Genomic DNA, 23,352 nt, shown 5'->3' on the forward strand with positions numbered 1-23,352 from the left:
ATATGTTCAGTCTTGATAAATGCTCCATGGATGCTTGAAAAAAAAAAAAAAAGAATTCTGGGGCCAGCACTGTGGCAAAGTAGACTAAGCCTCTGTCTGTAGCACTAGCATCCCATGTGGGTGCCAGTTTGTGTTCCAGTTGCTCCTCTTCGAATCCAGCTCTCTGCTTATGTCCTGAGAAAGTAGTGGAAGATGGCGCAAGTGCTTGGGCCCCTGTACCCATGTGGGAGACCCAGAAGAGGCTCCTGGCTCCTGGCTTCAGATCAGCCCAGCTCTGGCCATTGTGGCCATTGGGCGAGTGAATTAGCAGATGGAAGACCTCTCTCTCTGTCTCTCCCTCTCTCTGACTGTAACTCTACTTCTCAAATAAATAATAAAAATCTTTTTTAGAAAAGCATATTCTGTTGTTGAGAGGAGTATTTCATGTATTAGATTATGTCACGTGGGTTGGTTGTTCTGTGTTTGTCTATACTCTTTCTGATTTTCTGTATGATAGTTCTATTAGTTACAGAGAAGGAAACAATGAAGTCCTTGGCTCTAATTATGAGTTTTTCTATTTTGTCCCTTCAGTTATGTTACTTTGTGCTTCATGAATTTAGAGACTATTGTTTGGTGCATATATATATATATATATATATTTAAGATATTATATATAATCTATTATTTTATACTATAATATTATATTAGATATATAATATATCATATATAATAATATACAATACACAATATATAATAATATATAATATATAAGAATATATTAATATAATATATGATATGATAAATAATATATATATTATATATAATATCTCAAGTATATATACATATATGTATACATATATATGTGTATATATATATTTAAGATAGTATGTTTTTCTCTTGAAGATATCTGCTATTATTATGTAATGTTCCTCCTGCCTCTGGAAATTTTATTTGCTTTTTAGTCTAATTTATCTGATATAAATATAGCCTCTTTTGTTTTAAATTAATGTGTGCAAGTATATTAGTTTCCTAGTGCTGATATACACAAAATATCACAAGATGAGTGGTTTACAATAACAGAATTTTACTCACTCATGTTTCTGAGATGAACAAAATCAAGGTGCTGGCTGGGCCATGCTGATTCTGAAGGCTCTAGGGAAAAATCCTCCCGCGTCTTTCCCAAGCTGCTGGTGAACCTTGGCAATCCTTGGCCTTCCTGAGCCTGTAGCTGCATCATTCCACCTCTGTCTGTCTTTATACAACATTCCACCCAGTGGGTTTCATTGGGTCTTTTCCGTTTCTTATAAAAGCCCTAGTTATTGGATTTAAGGCCCACCCCATTCTAGGATGACCTCATTGTCACTTCATTAACTGGGACTGCACAGACGTTATTTCCAAACAAGCTCACATGTTGAAGGAAATGCGGGGCCGGATGCTCGGGGAGGGCAGTATTCAGTGTATGGTATATCCTTTACTATTCCTTTAGTTTCCGCTGACCTATGCCATTGTACTTGACGTGAGTTTCTCATAGATAGTTTAGCTGATTTACGTTCCGTGATCAACTCTGCCCATCTCTGGCTTGTACTCGATGTACTCTCTCTTCTCCTTCTGTGATGCTGAAATTACAGCTGCTTGATCTTTTATGATTGTCCTCAAGATCTCCAAGCCTTTTTGGGACAGTTTTCTATATAGTATTCTATCTTCAATGTAGTTCACTTTCCCTTATAATAGTTACTTTGTTAATTAGCACTTGTTTTGAATGTTTTGTTTTTTAGTTATGTATTTTTCAGTTATTTAATTTCCATTTGGTTCCTTTTATATTTTCTAATTCTCTGCTAAGGCTTTCTTTTTTTTTTATTTGTTTCATAGGCATTTGTAATTGCTTTTTGAATTTTTTTTTATAATAACTGCTTTCAAATCCACGTTGGATAATTCCATCACATGACCCATCTTGATTTTGGATTCTGTTGATTGCCTTTTCTCATTCAAGTCATAACTTTCCTGCTTTTTCGCATCATGACTGATTTTCAATTGTATCCTGGCATTGTGGCTGTGTTGTTAGATTATGGTCTAACCTAAATCCATTTCAATTAGATTTCACATGTAAGTTCTGACCTGCTTAGGTATACTGCAATGATAGTGGCAGCTTAGTTTCAGCACCCCTCGGGTGCTAGTTTAGTACACTTCAGGCTCTCACATTTTGGTTTCAGCTACCGTGAAAACAGGTACTTTTCCAGCCTAGGCCATCTGATTTCTCCAGGGAGAGGATGGGAGACTCTGGCCACCAGGGCTAAAAATTCTCCAGGTCATGATTTTGAGTGAGGATCCTAGTCTCTTTCCTTCTCTTGCCGGCTGGTTCTACCAGGTTAGAGAAGAGGACCTCTAGTCCACAGCTGAGTGAGCACTTTCCTAGATGAAGCCATTCCCCATGCAGATGCAACCAACCTCCCTAGTTTCTTGAGCTAGGCCAAGCAGTTTCTGATCTATAGAGACCCTTCAGGCTAGACTATGTATTGCTTTACATATAATTACAGCTTGATATGTAAGCAAAAGATTTTGAGGCTTCAGAGGGCTCATACATTTCCACAAAAATATTGCTTCAATGAGATCTCATTAAAAGTGACAGAAAACACAAGGAGAGACATACATTATAGAATTTATGCCAGCGATTTTATGGACAAATGAGTACTCACTTTTATAAGATCTTCAATTATTTTCAGATCATTAATGACATCATGCCAGTTGGCTTCTGTTTTAGGAAGACCTGCACTGATACAGCTGGAAGAGAAAGCACACAGAAAAGCATTTGGAATGAGCATACTAGTGCTTATAATTGAAGGAGCAATCAAGAGTTGTTTTATTTGGACTATTGAAAGGACCAGTGTTGCCCTTGTTTCTCTGTATTCAACAGCCTTGTAGAAAAATATAAATATCAAAAATATAATACAACCTTGACACTTTAGGTGTAACTCAAGTCTTGACCAATTAGCTAGGAGCCTAACTGCAGTCATAATTCATAAATAACCTTGGTCAATTTACCACAAAGGAAGAAAAACAGCACCAGATGTGTGTTTAGTGCCCAAATAAATGTTTCTAACTGAAACATTAAATTTATTTGAGTAGAGTTTCTTTAAAAAGTTTTAGGTCTAACAAATAGATAAAATTCTTAAAATAAGCAATAATCATTTTCATGTAATGATTTCAACAGTAAGTGTTCTTTACAGTGTGTCAAATTAGCCCCTTTCATATGCTCATGCTACTACTATGCTTGCAACAGCTTTCTTCACAAATATTGTAGAATTTAGCCCAATCTAGGCTGAATAATCATATACTTATTCACTTCGGTAAAAATTTTAATTTGATATCCAGAAAAAGGCAGTAACAGCAATCAAGTGATTATGGAATGGTTCCTGGAGCTTCAGGAAATACAGTCACTCCCTGAAGGGTCTTTTTAAAAGAAAAAAAAAAAAGATTGATTGATTGATTTATTTGAAAGTCAGAGTTACACAGAGAGAGAAGGAAATGCAGAGAGAGAGAGAGAGGGAGGGAGAGAGAGAGAGAGGTCCATCCCCTGGTTCACTCCCCAATTAACCTCAACAGCTGGAGCTGTGCTGATAGGAAGCCAGGAGCCAGGAGCTTCTTCCGGGTCTCCCACATGGGTGCAGAGGCCCAAGGACTTGGGCCATCTTCTAGTGCTTTCCCAGGCCATTAGCAGTAAAGAAGCACGACAGTCGACGCTATTCTTTCTTATGAGGAAAATTTAGTTGTACGACTCTGTTTCCTTATAGCCTAAGTAAGGTATTAGTACAGTGAAAATGAAACAGCAGTCACATTACAGAAAAATTGTGTGTATGCTTCAGGCCAACTGACTGAATCTAAGAGAAAGGAAAAAGTTAATAGGCACAGGAAAATATGGATCTTTATTAGAAGAAAAAGCAAAAAATCTAAATAAAGGAAAAAACCTTTTAAATGGAACCAAAAGAGCAGTCGGGGAATAGGAAGAGTCAGTGCCAGGAACAGATTAGAAAAGTAACACAGTGAATCCTTAACACCCACTGCTGTGAGCAGCATGTGCGGTATCAGTAAGTGAGGTACTGCCAAGATTAGCCAGGTATCAAGAGGCCTATATTATTTGAGGAACGCACTACTCTTTGGGAATATGGCAAGAAATAGAAATTCTCATCGAGGTGTTCACCAATCTCCCAAATCCATATAATCTTGCTTCTATAACATCCTGAACACTGAGTACTAATAAATATGAGAAAACTGAAGATAAACCACTTTAATGGGGAAGATATTCAAAGGCAATCATATGGCCATTAATCTAATGATACTTATGGTAAAATTAGGGGCTGGCATCGTGGCTCAGTAGATGCTGGCATCCCATATCAGAGTGTTGGATGGAGTGCTGGCAACTCTGCTTCCAATACAGCTCCTGCTGATGTGCCTGGGAAGTTTCATTTGATGGTTCGAGTATTTGGGTCCTTGCTACCCATGTGGAAGAAACAGATGGAGTTCCCGACTCCTGGCTCCCGGTTCTGGCCAGGCACTGCCTTGACTGTTGTAGCAATTAGGAAAGTCTCTCCCTCTCTCTCCTTCACTCTGCCTTTCAAATAAATAAATAAACCTTTTTAAGAAAACAAAACATTACCCAAAAATGAAGACATGAATGCCAGCCTCAGCTAAAAAATGACTGTTTAGGAGTAAACACAGGTAGCACTGGATGGAAGTACTTCTCAGATACGGTTTCTGAAAAACATAGACAAGATGATAATATTTTTAGCAGAAAGCTTAAGTTTAAAACAATGTTTTATCATATTTTATATGCAAAATGTGCTTTTATCACAATTTTACAATTAATGATCATTAGTAGAAATGATGAAATTAGAATTTATCTGTTTTTCTGCTTTTTCTCCCTTACCTCCAAGTCTGTCTCTTATGTTCAAATTTCATTAACAGATATTTCTTCAGATGAATGTCAATGTTAACAACTTAACAAGGTTACATATAAGTGAACTGCATACATATCAATATGACCACTCATTTTTTTTATTCTTTTTTTTTTATTCTTTGACCTCTCTTTCATCCTTTTCTCCTTTTTTAACAGGCTAACATAAGTATAATAACATACATTGCTAACATGGGAGCAGTATTTCTATGCTAATTTCATGTAACTGTATAAAATTAATTATATGTTAACATCACCTGGAGAAAAATTGGATAAAATGGAATCAATTAAATATGTTCTTTTCCTTCCTGACAGACATTATATAATTTTCTTGGTAATTTGGAAAAGTTATTTATCTCAACATTTTCCAGAGTTTCAATACTTTTATCTTCCTCTTGTGGGTTGTCAAATCTTTAATAGTTTCAAAAAGTAGTGTTAATTACCACTTTGCACACCAAGAGTCTTTGCTTCATTTAGTCTACACTGAAGATATGAGTAATGCCAGGCCTTGCCCTCAAAGACTACATAATTTACACAGTAGATAGACATTTAACGAACAAAATAGAGTTAGATAAGTGGAATAATGCATTCACAATGGCATGAAGCATGTAGCAAGATTATTAATAGAGCTCTTAAAAACCTATTTTATTTTTCTTCAAATAGGAATAAACTTTATGTGAACAGATATGTGTGACATCCCAATATCGTTAGAGAATAATCATATAACTTATTATGAAATATCTAAATTTCAAGTGACTTGTTAAGAAAAATCTGTATGCTGATTTCATTTATGTTTTCCTACCGAAATTCTCATTACTCAATGCCAGGGTAAATCCTTAAGAACTGAAGAAGAGCTGGCTATGACGATGGGTTTCCAGCAGCCATCCATCCAGAACGCCTCCTAGAAAACAGTGAGGGTGAGGGATGGTCCATTAAAACAGGCAGACAGCGTGGGGGAAAGAAAGGGAGGGAATTAGTATTCATTTAGCACTGACTTTATTTTTTGGAGAAGATGGACAGACAGATAGAAAGTGAACTTTCATCCACTGATTCACTTCCCAAATGCCTGCAACATCTGGGACTGACAGACTGAAATCAGGAGCTGGAAACTCAATCAATTCTCCCACAGGGGTAACTAGAACTCAATCACTTGAGTGAACACTGTGCATTAGCAGGAAAGTGGAGTCAAGAGTTGGAGCCAGGTATTAAAACTTCAATGTGGGATGTAGTCATTTTAACTGATGTCTTAACTGTTAGGCCAAATGCCTTCCCGGCACCTATTTTTTAATGGATGCTTTATTACTTACTTAATATATGCTGGATCACATTTAATTCTCACAATACTACTGTAGGGTAAGGTTAACAGCATTTGGGTAAGCTACTGAAACCCCACAGCAAAAAATCATTACAGGCAAAATTTCAGACCTAGTTTGTCTAATTACAAAACCCAAATGCTTTACTATATTATGTCCCTGAATTGACAAATTCCAGAGCCATGTATATGAAAAACAGATATAACCAAATACTTGAATTCATATAACTGCTGCCTGTTAGTCTAACTTACAACAGCAATAACTCTTTGTACAGACCTTAAATAAATGTCTTCAGTCTGATGAAATAAATGACTATTAGCTAAAACATCATTTGAAAATTTTGTAAATACCAAAATTCTACTTTTTTCTAATTCAAAGCTGGTAAAGAAAGTAAAAAAATCAAACTTTCTCTCATTTGACTACATTTAATTTAAAAATATTTAAAATCAAAATAATTGAAGTACAAACTTTTATTCATATTGTCATTTAAATATAGCTTAAATATAGTATGCATTTGTTGACCTCCTCCACAAAGTTCAATGTGCCACATCCCCTGAACACAAGTATTCACTGTGATTAATTTCAATAACTCAGATAACTAAATTATTAGACTTTCCAGTTGTTTCTAAAATTTAAAAAGTTATTATTAAAAATATATGATGAATTACTCTTAAAAGGGAAAGCTAACATTTATCTAGATATTAAGCAATATACCGTAAGGATATATCCAGTAGGAATATTTTTCTTCTGACAAAACATATTAAATCAAATCCTCCAGTTAAACATGATCTAAATCACTCATTAATTCATTTAGTTAAAGCAAATCCTCTTCATTGCTCTCATCTTACAATCACGCTCTTTGTGTTATCTCAGTGCTTCAAATTTCTTATAAAACTCCCAATTATCTTTGTAATTTCATCTAAAGCCTCTTAAATTCCCTGCATCCGTTGTGGTATCCCAAATTCCACATTGTTGAAACAATAACAGTATTTATTGATTTGGCCTTGAGTACTGCGAAGGGTGATACAATTTTTAATCTGGCCTTGGGAAGCTACTCTCCTAACAATGTGGATTCATTCTGTGCTCCTGCAGCAGGGGGTCTCTGCAATGTCACAGTGGACTTCACTGCCCGGCCCGGTGACTGCCTGCTGTTGTAAGTACTCAGAAAGAAGACTCAGTGCTCTGGCCACAGTGCTGCACAATAGAATATGGTTGCCAACTGGAGGAATGCAGGAGGAAGCATCCTCTAAAGCTTCTAACAAAATAATGGTAATGGCAACCTGTGTAGCTGAAAAGGAACATTTCACAGCTGTGATCGTGAATCGGCAAAAGAACATGGTTTTCTGAGCTGACAGTAGAATCTGGGTTTTCCCAAACAATCAACCTGCCACATATTGTAGTTTCACAGACTAAAAATTGTACTGAAAATATATGGGTGTGCGTGTGTGTGTGTGTAAATTTGTGTGTGTGTGTGAATCCTGTGGGTCACAGAAACCTGAAGATACAAAAACGTGCTATCTTTTCTTTGGGAGCAGGAACCAATGATAACTATATATAGTTAATATACATACATATATAGTAGTATATATGTATTAATTATAAATATAGTAATATACCCATTATCCATGATGAAATATTAACTAGCATAAGTATTGTTTATCTAATATTTTAAAGTTTACAAAATTATTTCATATATATTATTGCATTTTATACTGGGAATATCTTTAAGTGGGAGATGCGACTCTTATTTTACAGTGAAGAAACCAATTTTGGGAGAGGTTAAGTGACTCAGTTCTGCTATATGGCATGCATATAGCCATGAAAATGTTTCCATATCATCTGGATTGAGCAAGGGGCGGGAGGAGGCAACACATTTCAAACTCCGTAAAGTATCTGACTCGACCCATGGGAATAATAAAAAGCTACTGCTCTCTGAGTATGCAAAAGCAGGTCCCTCAAACAATTCTGCCACACAAGGGAACTCAAGTTTACATACATTACATCTGCATTCTGTCATTAGACTTTCACAAAACACCTTTTAGGAAGAAGTGGCTGACACCAATGTAATTACTTTTGAGGAGGCAAATATAGAGTGGAAACTTTCTACTTCCCTTTCTGCCACATTATTTGAAGAACTACAGAAGCAGTGTTTAATTCTGCCATACTAATTGCAAACGGTCATGAAATGCCCTCACAATCAGTCCCTCTTTGGTTTCTGCTTCATTAATGTGGGTGCTAGATCTGACAACAGAAAAGATGAAATCCCAGGCCAAACCTCCAGGAGCTATTCACAGGGTTTTAGGCGGAAGAGTTCTGGACCTTATGACTGGGTCTCACTGCAGGGTGACTGCTGGCCTCATGGCACCACTGCCATCTTAGCAGGATGATACTGCTCAGGAGGGCAACTTCCCGAAGAATGGCCAGTTCAACACAGCTCTGGCAGCTTTAATGCTGGACTGCTTTGTGAAAATAACTGCAAACATGTTACATTCTGTACAAGCGTTATAGTTCTTCCCAGAGAGGAAATAAAAGCTAACATTGATGAAACAAACATATAAGCCTCAGCCATTCCTGCTCATTGCCCAAAAGGTAGATGAATATCAGAATTTATTCCTTGTCCTTGAATCGTAATTGTCTTTACACCCCACGCCTGCATTCTTCCCCAGGTTCTGAGGCCCAGAGGCCACTTGAAAGACCAGTATGGAGGAATTCACCTCTGCCTGCTGCCTCCTACCCTGGCCCCCACCCCTAGCCCTCCTAAGATATAAGAAAGCCCAGTCTGGGACTCCTGACACATGTTCCGGCACTGTGCACGCTGGCAGCTGGTCACCTCTGCGGATTTACTTTCTCTGAATAAACTTGGTCTGGCTGTAGATTTATATTCCTGCCTCCTCCCTGTGCTGCAACTCTTTTCCTGGTATTTTTGTGCCCCATGTGAGAAGGCACTTATCTGCACTCTTTCCCTAACAAACATACTTGCAATGTTGTTCTGTTATGCTTAATTACTTGTCCAGTCACACATTTCAAATTTATAAATAGATTTACTAATAAAAGAAATGTAAGCATTGCATTACTCTGAATATATACCACTTGTTTACTTAAAAAAAAAAAACAAAACTAGAATTAAACTAAAGAAGAAGGCAAGCCAAGACTGAGTATAAAGCCTGTAAGATAGCAGTGCTGTCCTTAAGTCAATTAGTCAGTATTTGTTGAGCTAAGTTTTGTATGACCTTGGGTTGCATCATTGATTGCAAGAGAAAAATAACCTTTATTTCAGGAAGTCAGGCCATACATAACAAACCAAGTAAGTTCATTTTATATTTGATCAGTGTTACAAATACTACGGAAAAAACACAGAATGAGATTAGAAGCATGGTGTTGCAAGTTTTTGTGGGACGTTCAGAATAGTTTATCAAGAATGAAAAATTGGACAAGACACACATAACAAGGGCATTAGCTCCAATGATATCTTAAAGAATGGCATTTGATGTGGTAGGAACAGCTGAAGCAAGGTCCCCAGGGCAACAGCCAACCTGTGACTTTGGGGGACAGAAAAGGGGCCAATGTGGGGCCAGCTTTGTGGCGTAACATGGAAGGCTGCCACATGCAGTGCCAAAATCCCATATGAGCACCTGTTCTAGTCCTGGCTGCTCCACTTCTGATCCAGCTCTCTGCTAATGGCCTGGGAAAGCAGTAGAAGATGGCCCAAGTGCTTGCGCCCCTGCCACCCATGTGAGAGACCTGGGAGAAGCTCCTGGTTCCTGTCTTTGGCCTGGCCCAGCCATGGCCATTGTGGCCATTTGGGGACTGAACCAGTATACGGAAGATCTGTCTCTTTTTCTCTTTCTCTCTCTCTCTCTCTCTCTGTAACTCTGACATTCAAATAATATATAAATCTTAAAGGAAAGAAAAGAAAAAAGAAAAGGAGAAATGGAGTGAGCAAGGGAGAACAGTCTGAGATGAGTTCAGAAAGGTAGGTGGTAAAGGGTGGATCTAGATCTAGTCAGGACATTTCAGTTACTGTAAGGATCTGAAAATGAGAAATCACTACAGATAGTTGATATAGTCTGAATTTCTTTGTTAAGAATCTCTCAAGCATGGGGCTAGCACTGTGGTACAGTGGGTTAAGCTGCCACCTGTGACACCAGCATCCCATATGAGCACTGTTTAGAATCTCAGTTGCTGCACTTCTGATCCAGCTCCCTGTTAATGCACTTGTGAAAGCAGAGGAAGATGGCCCAAGTACATGTCCCCCACACCCATGTGGGAGACTCAAATGGAGTTCAAGACTCCAGGCTTTGGCTTGGCCATTCCCTGCTATTATAATATTTGGGGGATGAATCAGCAGATAGAAGATCTCTCTCTCTCTCTCTCTCCTGCCTTGTAACAAACTTTCAAATAAATAAATAAATCTTTTGAAAAACTTAAATTAATATGTCCCTCTGGCTCCTGAGTCAAGGGCAGCAGGATAAGGATGGGAGCAGAGGCTTCTATGGGGATAGAAGCAGTAATCTAGGTGAGAGATGGTGATGGTTGCAGTGAGCAGTAAGCAGGTGATTAAAGTCTGGAAACAGCCTCTTATTAGAGAGCCAACAGAATTAACTGATAGATTAAACATGGATTGTAAGAGTAAGAGAGAGATGGAGCATTCCACCAAATCTTCTGCCCTGAGCTACTGAGAACATGGAGCTACTATCAACCTAAATAAGTAAGGCTGTTCTTGGCATCCTGAATTTGAGATGCCCACTAGGTATCAGTGTAGGTATGTTGAACAGGATGTTGGATGTGTGGGAAGAGTCTGGACTAGATATCAGTATGAGAGCCATGGGACTAATGTAGGTTAGAGAAAAGTACCAAAGACTGAGTCTGGGTACTTCAGTATTAGTTGGGGAGAAAACAATCAATCGGTAAAGAAAAATCAAAAGAAATGACCAATGCAAAGGGGAGAACAGAATACTATAGAATAGAAGTCAACTGGGAGAAGTAGATCCTGGAAAAGGAAATGATAGTTGAGGCAAAAGTGCTGATGGGTCATGAAAGACAGAGACTGAGCAGTGGCCAGGGGACCTGGCAAGGAGTAAATCATGGATGACCCTGCCAAGAGCCACTTTATGGGTGTAACAGAGATGGGAGGTTGAGGATAAAGTGTAAGAAAAGGATTTGCGAACTGCTAGTGTAGGCAATATTTTCAAGAATGTAGCTTCAAAGTGGGAAAGGATGGGGAGTCGTAGAAGGTGGCAGAAGAGAGAGGAGATACAGCATATTCACATGTTGATGGAGCTGACTGATATGAGAGGAGAAAGTTGAGGATGGTAGAGAGTTGGAACAGAAGTGCCTGAGTGATGCTCTCAAGCCATTGAGGAAGGGGAGGGTATCGCAGGCACTGTGGGGCAGGAGCTGAGTTGTTCACTGGCACAAGAAAGAAGGCTGAGTATAAAGCTGCAAGGGCTAACAGGTGTAAATTCTCAACCAGGCTTTAATTTTCTCAGTAAAATTAAGACAAAAAAATCATAAATAGAGAGTGGGAATGGAAGAAGAAGTCAGGGCTTTGTGTACAGAGTACAACATGAAATAACCATGGAGGCAACAGGGAGAATGAACAGAGGTGAGCATAGGATGACAGCCTAACCTACTGGAAGGTCATGGTTGTGAATGGTCATACAGTGAGATTACTCACAGAACTTGCCTATCTTTTTTTCTTAGCCATAGTGAGCTACAAAGAATGGGTAGCTGGGAATAAGTACAGAACTGGATTCATACTTGTTATTTGGATGCCAAGCAAGCATAAATAATAGAAAGGTAAGGGATTTTAGAGTATATATAAAGGAGTGACTGGGAGATCTGTCCAGGCAGCACAGTTTTATTCTTTATTGTATAAGTTCATGGAAGAACTGTTATCCTACCATGAATACTGGAAAGATTTTAGGCACCAGTGAAAGGAAAGCAACAGCATCTAGGTAGAGGAAAGAGCCCAGGCAAGGATGTATGCAAACAAGTGTAATATGTTTGCAGGGAACAATGAGTCATTTCCCTAACAGTGTGAGAGTGTGCACACTGTCACTAGTGCCTAGAGCACACAGTGCTGAACACTTTCTGCGAAGTGCCAGATAATAAATATTACAGGCTTTACAAGTCCTGTGGTCTTCATCACAACCACTTAACTTGGCCACTTCAGTGTGAAAAGAAGCCACAGACAATGAATAAAATCCATAAATGAATAGGTATGGCTGAGTTTCAACACAACATTATTTATCAAAGCATGTGGTTGGTGGATTTGAGCCACCAACCCAATATTTTAATAAACAGTCGATTTGCTGACAACTTCTGACCTCTATGGATCTTTTAATCAGTTCTAATTTGAGTAAGCCTCAAAAAGTAATATCTTTAAAAGACTCAAATCCTCCTACCATAACAACACTGGCATTTTTTTTCAGTAATTGCCTTCAAGCTGTTTTCAATTAATATCTATATGAATTTTTTAAATAAGAAATTTCCTTAAATATAATCTGTAGCCAACATTAAGGCTAAAGATGATAAACTATATTACCATGGATTACTGCTGGATTTTCAAAAATTACTTCATACCACATAAGACCAGAAGTTTGTACCTGATTTTCATACAAAATTACACAATATATCGACAAAGTTTTGCTGTGGTTTAGATATGGTTTGTCCTCCTAAGGTTCATATGTTGGAATCTTGGTCCACAATGTGGTGCTAAGAGGTGATGGAAACTTGAAGACATAAGGCCCAGTGAGAGGTGATTAGGGCATTGGAAGTGAACCCTTGGAAGGTATTAGTTCCTGCAAAACCAGGTTGTTATAAAAGGCCACACCTGGCTCCCAAATCCCTCTGGCTTCCTGTCATGGCATATGATAGTTCTCTCTTGCACATACACCCTCCATTATAACACTCATCTCGAGGCCCTCACCAAAAGCCGCACTTCTGGGTCCACCTGCTCTTGGACTCACCCTCTCTAAAACTCTGAGATAAAGCAAGCTTTTTGCTTTATGACTACCCACCATTGTGTATTTTGTCATAGCAACAGAAAATGGACTAAAACTGGCCTATAAATCTCACAATTTATCAAAACAAAAAAATATATCAATAGGTAGGAAACTATTTCATAGAAAGATAAGTGAGTGTGTTTGTGCACACATGCATATGTCTGTGTTTACTTTAATGGTTTCATTAAAGTTTCATTTAAGTTCTTAGGGGGCTGGCGCCGTGGCTTAACAGGCTAATCCTCCACCTTACGGCGACGGCACACTGGGTTCTAGTCCCGGTTGGGGCGCCGGATTCTATCCTGGTTGCCCCTCTTCCTGGCCTGCTCTCTGCTATGGCCCAGGAAGGCAGTGGAGGATGGCCCAAGTCCTTGGGCCCTGCACCTGCATGGGAGACCAGGAAAAGCACCTGGCTCCTGGCTTCGGATTGGCGCGATGCGCCGGCCGCAGCGGCCATTGGAGGGTGAACCAACGGCAAAAAGGAAGACCTTTCTCTCTGTCTCTCTCTTTCACTATCCACTCTGCCTGTCAAAAAAAAAAAAAAAAAAAGTTTCATTTAAGTTCTTAGGAATGCTTAAAACAAAATAAATTACTAAGTTCTATTGAAATGTTTCCATATCAAATCATAATCAATTGAAATAATATTTAACAGCAAAGGAAAGAAGTAGAAATAAGATTTGAACAACTTAGCTGTCACCGCTACCGGAAAGAACATTTATTAAACAGATGACGTTACATAAAATGAACACAGAAAACACCTCGGGCAGTCTATCACCTAAGTAGAAAAGAAAATGTGCATGTATACAGCTACAGGGCATCTGGGAGGTGCTCTTACTGCTCTCTGATCATAGTTATGTAGCAACAGACTCATGCTTTTTTTGTCACTTTGTATAAATGCTTTTGAAAAATGTTTGCAAGTGTATTTGAAAAATTCTAACCAATAAATTTCTCTAGGATAGGTGCACTGTAAGCTTCCTCAGGTTAGCATGGCTATGGCAGATACTTAACCTGCTGCCTAGGAATAGTCCGTGAGACCTGTTCCTCAGGGCACTTTCCAAAAGTACTTCTTAAGGTGGAGAAATTCTCCTAAACCACATTAGAAAAGGACAGAAAGTTGGAAATTATGAGACATGTCTAGAAATTCCAAACAGTATCTAAAAGGAGATCCAGAAGGGACAGGAAATAGAACGGAAAAGTGAAATAATTTAAAAAATCATACAAAATTCCGGAGTTAAAAAATGCAAACTTTCACACTTAAAGACATGAAAGAGATAAATTAAAAACACAAAAAAACTTTAAATTAAATTTCATAATTCCAGGATAAAAAACGCTGACAGCAAGTTATTTAAGGACAAGAATCAGAATGAATTTAATCATGTCACCTACATGAAAACAGAACCACTACTATTAGAGAAGCAGGATAGACAACATTCTCTCATAATAGACCTTAGAAAATATCAGACACACAGAATGACTGGAAAAATAATAATCTCATTAAAAGACAATGACAAAGCTATCTGGGGCTGGTGTTGGGTGCAGCAGGTGAAGCTGCCTCTTGTGATGCTGCCATCCCATATTAGAGTGCTCATTCGAGTCTAGGCCACTGTGCTTCTGATCCAGCTGCCAGTAATGTGCCTGCGAAGGCAGTTGAAGATGGCTGAAATGCTTGGGTCCCTGCACCTATGAGGGAGAGACTCAGACAGAGGGATAGAGTTCCCAGTTCCTGGCTTGACTCTAACCCAGCTCCGGCCATTGTGGCCATTTGGGGAATGAACAAGCTAATGGAAGATCTCTCTTTCTCTCTCTCCCTTCTTCTCTCTCCCTCCTTTCCCTCCTTGTCTGAAATTCAAATAAATAAACTCTTTATTTAAAAAGTTACCCAAGAAAAAAGAAAGATGTGGGATATAAAAAAAAAATGGAATATAAAACAATAATAATTTACACCTCGGTTTAAGTAACTAACGGGCAAACATTTTTTTGAAGTTCTTTTTTTCCCAACATTCACTGTATGAAAATGTGAAATGGCGATAAAAGTTTGTCTTATTCATTATTGTACCTCCAATACAAAAAGTACACTAATGGGCGTATATTACATGTCTTTGGATTTGAGTTTTCATTTATTTCTAATTACACTGTTCTCATTCTCACAACCATCAGCCTCTTAGCTTAACTTGTATCTCCAACCAGCAGGTGTCCCAGTAAGTCACAGTAATATTATCCTAAATAAAACACTAAGCTTCCTGCACATTTGGAACCTGAGCTCCCATACAATGCTTTGAATGTGCATGCTGGATATCATCAGGCCTCAATCCCCTAGCATCCCTCTCTTAGCTGAAACTTGCAATGCTTGAATTTTTGATAGCAAATCAACCACTCTCTAAAATTAACTCCCTGTGTTGAAACAGTGACACAGCCAGCCCTAAAAGGTTCTAATCACTGGAGTCATGAGGTCATTTGCTTCCCCACAAGGTAACACTTTGATGGGCAGTATTATCTCAGGGGTTTATTTTAGGGAGAATTTCAGGACCAGGGCAGAAAGTAACTACCACTGCAGGTAGACCCTAGATGAACTGAAGTCCACTTGGCCATCACAAAAATTCCTTAGAGAACAAGATATTACAGACCAATTGAAGGAGAGCCACAAACACTGCAGACCAAACAGAAGCTTGGACAGGAGCTGAGCATGCACCTCTTAGACCTAACTTCAATCTATAAAAAATTTTCCCCCTAATACTTCGGGGAGCCTGGGAAGTAAGCAACAGCAGCCTGGCACCTTGTTCTGCACTCTGCCTCATTTCTTCTACCACCCTGAAGTCAATGACTGGCTCTGCACATTTGGCAAGTGGATCCAGTTTGGGGGGCTTTTACAGCAGCTCCTTCAACCAGTTCAAGGGTTTGTTCCCTATCTATCGTACCTTTCTGCTACATTGATTCCAAATTCCAAGCTGCTAAGTATTTCTAGAAAGAACAGTGCCATTATAATTTCACGAGCTGTAACTTCCAGTAGTCTTCCCTCCTCCTGTTCATTATTTCTTGCTCTGACATCCTTGACCACACTTTTAGATCAACTTTATTGAGGTGCAATTTTAAGCTGATAAAATACACTTGTTTTAAGCATATAGCATGCAGAATTTTGGGAATTATAGAAACTCATGTAGTCACCAGAACAACTGTAATATAGAGCATACTTAGAATCACAAAAGTTTCTTTTAAACCATTTTTCAGACCCCAAACAAAAAGGACCTAAAGGCAGAAATAGAAAAATGATCAGAGCTGGTGCTGTTTCTTAGCCGGTTAAGCTGCTGCCTGCAGCGCTGGCATCCCATACAGGAGTTGGTTTTAGTCCCAGTTGCTCCACTACCAATCTAGGTCCCTAATAATGCAGCTGGGAAAGCAGCAGAGGATGGCCTAAGTGCTTTGTCATATAAAAGGATGGAATCTTGCCACGTGGAACACCATGGATAGGGATTGGAGGTCATTTTACGTAAAATAAGCCAAGCACAGAAAGACAAATATCACATGATTTTAATAATATGTGCAATCTAAAAAAAAAAAAAAAATAGGAGAGGGGCCGGCGCCGTGGCTCACTTGGTTGATCCTCTGCCTGCAGTGCCGGCATCCCATATGAGTGCCGGGTTCTAGTCCTGGGTGCTCCTCTTCCAGTCCAGCTCTCTGCTGTGGCCTGGGAGGGCAGTGGAGGATGGCCCAAGTGCTTGGGCCCTGCACCCACATGGGAGATCAGGAGGAGGCCACCTGGCTCTTGGCTTCGGATTATCGTAGTTCCGGCCGTAGTGGCCATTTGGGGAGTGAACCAACGATAGGAAGATCTTTGTTTCTCTCTCTCACTATCTAACTCTATCTGTCAAATAAATAAATTTTTAAAAAATGAGATCTCATAGAATTTAAAGATGTAATGGTGGTTACCAGAGGCTAGGAATGTAGGTGGGAGGCAAGGGTGTGGAAAGGGTGATTAATGCCTGCTAAGTTATACTCAGAAGGAAGTAGTTTTGGCCTTTCTACTGCACCATCATGTAACAACTACAGATAATAGTACTGTAATGCATATTTCTTTAAAAAAAAAAAAAACTAGAAGAAAGGACTTCGAATGTTTCCACCATCAAGAAATGTTAGGCTTGAGGGGTTGGATATGTTTATCCCAACTGAACATTATGCAGTGTATACATGTATTGAAACATTGCATAGTACTACAGAAAAATGCACAAAGTTTTGTGTCAACTAAAAAATTTTAAATAAAATATATAAAATAATGCACAATTCTAAATATACCAGCAACCATTCACTTATATTCATAATGATATGATGAGCACTATATTTTCTTATTACAAGATAAGAATAAAACTACATAATATATAAATTTTAAAATAAGATGCTTATAAGAAATGCAACAAAAGGAAATGATACAGCAAGTTTATGAATAAAATAATAGAAAAAGATATGTTAAGTAAATATTATGTATTGTATTAGAAAAATGAATTCACATGAAATGACTTAAAACAGTACAAAAGATAATGAACATGGATAAAGGTTAAAACCCTTTAGGAAGATATAACAATTAGGAGCATCCATGTATCTAATAGTGTAGCTTCAAATTATACAGAAAAAAATAACAGAGAAAAAGGACTTCAATTATAGATTGTAACATGTTTTCTATAAATTTGCTTATTAAAAAAAAGTAGCTGAGCCTGGCAGTAACTTGGCTCTCAAAAATTTTTCCCCTAATTTGTAGTACTTACCAATTCTATTGTATAAGTACATTACCATGCCCACTCAAGGTACCAACTGTATAAAAGCCAGCTCATAAAAGTCCTGATTATTTAACTATTGGGTTTAATGAGCCAATTAGAGTTGTCTCTAGTACAACACTGCCTAAGGAAAAATTTTAAAACACTATAAACAATCCTTCTAATGTAGTACATAGATATATTAGATTAAATATAGTTAACATTCTACCCTAAAGAGATAGCCCATTATAAAGTAAACACATAGAGTATCTGTAAAAGCTTGTTTATTGCCTATACCTAAAATGAAATCTCAAAAAATTACCAAGTGGGCAGGAGGAGAGTAGAGCAGGAAGAATCACTGTTTCTAAATCTGTATATATATGAAATTCATGAAATTTGTATACCTTAAATAAAATTAAGAAAAAAAATAAACACAGAAAAAAATTACCAAATCCTGAAACCATACCTACTACATTGTGTGATCACAGCTCAATAATATAAATGGTATTGAAACATTGAATTGAATAATCCTGAATTATAATAATTTTAATAATATTGAATTAAACTCACAAGTGTAAAATGGTCTCTTTAATCCTAGAATGGAAAAATAATTCAAAATGAAATTTACACTTTATGAAAAATACCTGGGGAATATAGCAAAAGCATAACCATAGCAAATTTTATAACTTTTTACATAAATTGAAATTAAATTCACATTAAACTGGAATATTTTATGCACTAATCTCAGGGATCTACAAAATACATTAAGCACAAAGAACATAGAATAATATGCTAATGAGATACAGGCAAGTTAATGATGGAGTAAAAAGTGGCTCCTCTGTGAGCTTGGGCTGACAGGCCCTGATGTTAATATAAGAATCTGCTCCTTGAAAAGCAAATCTGATCAAATCTGAAGTCTGTCTAAAAAGCCAATTGCCTATTATTAGTATAATTTTTATAAATTACATAATCATGTACCAATAAAAAAAACACTATCAAAGAGACTGAAGAATACCTGATTAGAATAAAAACCATAAAATAAATTAAATAACTAGGCAAAATATATGTACTAAAAAGCTCTGAATTTTTCGTAAATGTTTTTCCATACATTTGGGGAATATACAGTTATTACGATTCATGAACACCAAAATCTGATATCAAAACTACGTGGAGATAACTCCAATAAAGAAAACTACATTGTAATCTTCTATACGAAAACAGATGCAAATTTTCAAAATAAAATCTTAACAAATTTCTTCAAGCAGTGTGTCAACAGAATAATATAAAACAACCAAGTAGATTTTATCTTGGAAATGAAAAAGATGGTCAGCATCAAAAAATCAGTGCAATAGGGGCCAACACTGGCATAGCTGGTTAAGCTGCCATCTATAGTGCCACCATCTCATACCTGCGCTGGTTTGATTCTCGGCTGCTCCATTTCTGACCCAGCTCTCTGCTAATGTGCCTGGGAAAGCAGCAGAGGATGGCCCAAGTCCTTGAGCCTCTGCATCCAAGTGGGAACCTGGAAGAAGCTCCTAGCTCCTGGCTTTGGCCTGCCCCAGCCCTAGCCATTGCAGCCATTTGGGGAGTGAACCTTCTGATGAAAGACTCCTCTCTCTCTCTTTCCCCCCCACCTTCCTCTTTTTGCATAACTCTGCCCTTCATATAAATAAAATAAATCTAAAAAAAAAAAAAAAAAAAAAAGGACAAAGGCATCGAGACAGCAAGTAAAGAGAAATTTGCAGTGAGAATCAGAACAACCATCTCTATCCTTTCTTTAATAAGAGTTCAGCAAAAAGCGCTGTAATTCCTTCAGGATACTAGTCCCAGCTAAGAGGATCAAAGAGCAAGCAATTACGGCACTCCCACATACTCTGATGGTGCGTTTCCTTGAATATAAGAAGTATGCATATGCATGGATGTTTCTGAAGTTGGGTAACATCTTTTGTATGATCTCCTCCCTCATCCTTAGAAAAATCTGTTATTAAAAATATGTTGCCTTTTGGGGCCAGTGCTGTGGCGTTGGCATCCCATATGGTCGCCGGTTCTAGTCCTGGCTGCTCCTTTTCCAATCCAGCTCTCTGCTACGGCCTGGGAAAGCAGTAGAATATGGCCTAAGCACTTGGGACCCCACATCCATGTGAGAGACCCGGAAGAAGCTCCTGGCTTCAGACTCCGGATCAGCTCAACTCCGGCGGTTTTGGCCATTTGAGGAGTAAACCAGCAGATGAAAGACCTTTCTCTCTGTGGCTCCTTCTCTCTGTCTGTAACTCTACCTCTCAAATAAATAAATAAAATCTTAAAAAAAAAAAAAGTAAGAAAATGTGGTGCCTCTTAAAAGATTGACAGTGTCTCAGGTTTTCTGAGACAGATTTATGCCTGAAGTATAAAGAAACGTCTTCAAGATCGTTATGTGTGCGGGGAAGGAAGACGGTTGAACTGGGAGGGGAAGTAATTGGACAGTGTGGCCACGAGCTCGCCTCATGGCATCCTCAGCGTACTCTTCACAGTGGTACCAAGGCAGGGGCCTTTCTTTTTTTTTGTTTTGACAGGCAGAGTGGACAGTGAGAGAGAGACAGAGAGAAAGGTCTTCTTTTGCCGTTGGTTCACCGCGCTGATCCGATGGCAGGAGCCAGGTGCTTCTCCTGGTCTCCCATGGGGTACAGGGCCCAAGCACTTGGGCCATCCTCCACTGCACTCCCTGGCCACAGCAGAGAGCTGGCCTGGAATAGGGGCAACCAGAACAGGATCGGTGCCCTGACCGGGACTAGAACCCGGTGTGCCAGCGCCGCAAGGCGGAGGATTAGCCTAGTGAGTCGCGGCGCCGGCAGGGGCCTTTCTAAACACTACATCCCAGTGCCCTCCCAAGAAACACTGGATGGAGGTTGATGCCTGGGGTGGTTGGTGATCTTGGCCAATACATTTGCTCTTAGGTAAGACTGTCAGCTTGGAAATAGCAAGCAGTGAACCCAGAAATTGGGGAAACAAATTATTTATTCCTGAAGGAGTCCAGGACCTTAGGATGGTGGCCACTACAAATGATACTTAAGAATGTGTGAAATATACTTGATGTCAATATGACATCACTGTACTATGATCATCAAATATTCAACATAAATTTACTCTAGTACCAACTATCTCAAAGTTTGTTTCTGTAAAAGACTGGTTTATCTGGAAACCTGCCCTCTTTGAGATAATAGAGACAAGAATTACTCCTGAGCATACATATCAGAATTACTATATTTTGCAATGCAGGAGTAAAATAATAAAGATAACAGCTAGTCTAGTGCTCATTTAGAATCAAGGCAGATTTCCCATGAAATCAGTGGAGCGTAGGCTCTAGCATCCCTATCCTCATGGCCTATATTGTGAGAGGAGCAGCCCCAGGCCTGTAGTGGAGGCATGCAGAGTGAGCCCTGGCTGGGGATCCCCTTCCACCTGCTCACATCATCCTGGGTCTGCCGCAGGTACTACTGGCAGGCAGGCTGCCAGAATTTACTTCCATCAATCAAGACTCCAGGGATAATCTAATCAGGAGAGAATCTGGACCTTACTTGGACCCTAAAGATGGACCTATGAAGCTTTTAGGCCACTGAGTCCCACTACCTCCATTCATCTCTCTTAAATAGAGCTGCACACAGGGTGAAGATGGGGAATCCAGAGGGAACTGGCCAGGCTGGGGCCCTGCTGAGGCAGTGGCTTGTCTGACACCATGCCAGCTGAGACCCACAAGTTGCGCTTCTCTGAGCCTTCCCTTCAAATAAGGACAGCCTGAGCAAGAAGCCTTGGAACACAGTAAAATTGTAGTGTTTCCATTAATGCATTATGAAGGTAAATGAATGCTTCCTAAACCATCAACAATAAAAACACATTTCAATCCATTTTACAAGAGAAAAGAATAAATTCCCTTCTTTTCTTTCTGGAGAAATTATGAAAAATTACCATATGAAAGAAAGAATCTGATTCTCTGCCATGAAAAATGTGTAGGAAATTAAGTATTCTAAAGATGAGTCAGGAAGTTAATTAATAATGAAAATACATTATGATGAGTATGGTATTTTTAAGTTGATATCTGTAATATGTAATTTCTTTTCCTGCTCTAAATAAAAGGTGTTGTAATTAACTAATTTTACATTCATGATTTGGGTTCCTTTTTCTTAAAGAGAACTCAGCCACTGTAAAAGGTTTAGCCCCCACAAGTGATTCTTCCTTGCCTAAGATGGGTGAGGCACTCTTGCAAGTAGCCATAAGAAGACACACAACCCTCCTGATAGCTCTCTTACCATTTCATGATGTGTATACAACTTTAGGAATATGGTGATTCTTTCCACCATACCTATCTTCCCATCCATACTCTCATCCCTCTTTCTCCTCTTTCTCCTCCAACCATTCTTATTTTTACTAAGATCTATTTTCAATTACCTTTATACACATATGATTAACTATATACTAAGTAAAGAGTTCCACAAATTGTATGGAAAAAAAATTGCTCCTCAAAAGTCAAGACAAGAGTTGTTCAAAGTCACTGCATCATAAAGTGTTAATTTCACTTCTACAGATTACCTTTTAGGTGCTCTATTAGTTATAAAGTTATGTATTTTAAAAATGGACATAAATGCTATGGTGGGCTTCATTTTATAGCGGAAATAAAATAAACATTCAATTACAAATGGTTTACTAACTGGTCTTAACTATGCATGCAATAAAATTCATGTTTAGGAGGACAGTCCCTGTAACACAGAAAGTACACAACAGACATCTGTTGAATGATTGTGAATACCTGAATAGTAAAGAGTATTGAATCAACTCTGCTGGAAATGTAAAAGGCCTGTGGTTTTGGTGGCATTTGGGCAATTAAGGTTAAGAGTGGATAAGCTTGGCCAGTGCCGCGGCTCACTAGGCTAATCCTCCGCCTGCGGTGCCAGCACCCCGGGTTCTAGTCCTGGTTGGGGTGCCAGAGTCTGTCCTGGTTGCTCCTTTTCCAGTCCAGCTCTCTGTTGTGGCCCAGGAAGGCAGTGGAGGATGGCCCAAGTGCTTGGGCCCTGCACCAGCATGGGAGACCAGGAGAAGCACCTGGCTCCTGCCATCGGATCAGCGCAGTGCGCCAGCCACAGCGCCCATTGGAGGGTGAACCAATGGTAAAGGAAGACCTTTCTGTCTGTCTCTCTCTCTCTCACTGTCCACCCTGCCTGTCAAAAAAAAAAAAAAAGAAAGAAAGAAAGAAAAAAAAGAGTGGATGAGCTTTGAAGCAAAGGAAATTACCAAACAGTAATACAGACCTGGCATCAATAACAGCATCACAGGATGAGAAAGCCTAGGAGATGCCATTGTCTAGAAAAGTTTCAAGAAAGTCAAAAGAAACCTGT

At 38.9% G+C, this 23,352-nt stretch overlaps 1 protein-coding gene across 10 annotated transcripts in view; it reads right to left on the minus strand.

Annotated features, from left to right (window-relative positions):
• Nucleotides 1-23,352, minus strand: part of IL15 (interleukin 15) — a 92,748-nt gene that overhangs the window by 14,163 nt on the left and 55,233 nt on the right. For all 10 annotated transcript variants that reach the window (XM_062199570.1, XM_062199564.1, XM_062199563.1 and 7 more), the window contains 3 exons: nucleotides 5,730-5,828; nucleotides 4,631-4,728; nucleotides 2,673-2,757 (listed from right to left, as the gene is read on the minus strand). In XM_062199570.1, coding sequence (XP_062055554.1) covers nucleotides 2,673-2,757; nucleotides 4,631-4,728; nucleotides 5,730-5,741 — 195 coding nt within the window. In that variant the 5' untranslated portion in view covers nucleotides 5,742-5,828. The remainder of the gene's footprint in view (nucleotides 1-2,672; nucleotides 2,758-4,630; nucleotides 4,729-5,729; nucleotides 5,829-23,352) is intronic.

This window comes from Lepus europaeus, chromosome 8 (genome assembly GCF_033115175.1).
Source record: "Lepus europaeus isolate LE1 chromosome 8, mLepTim1.pri, whole genome shotgun sequence".
Classification (NCBI taxonomy): domain Eukaryota; kingdom Metazoa; phylum Chordata; class Mammalia; order Lagomorpha; family Leporidae; genus Lepus; species Lepus europaeus.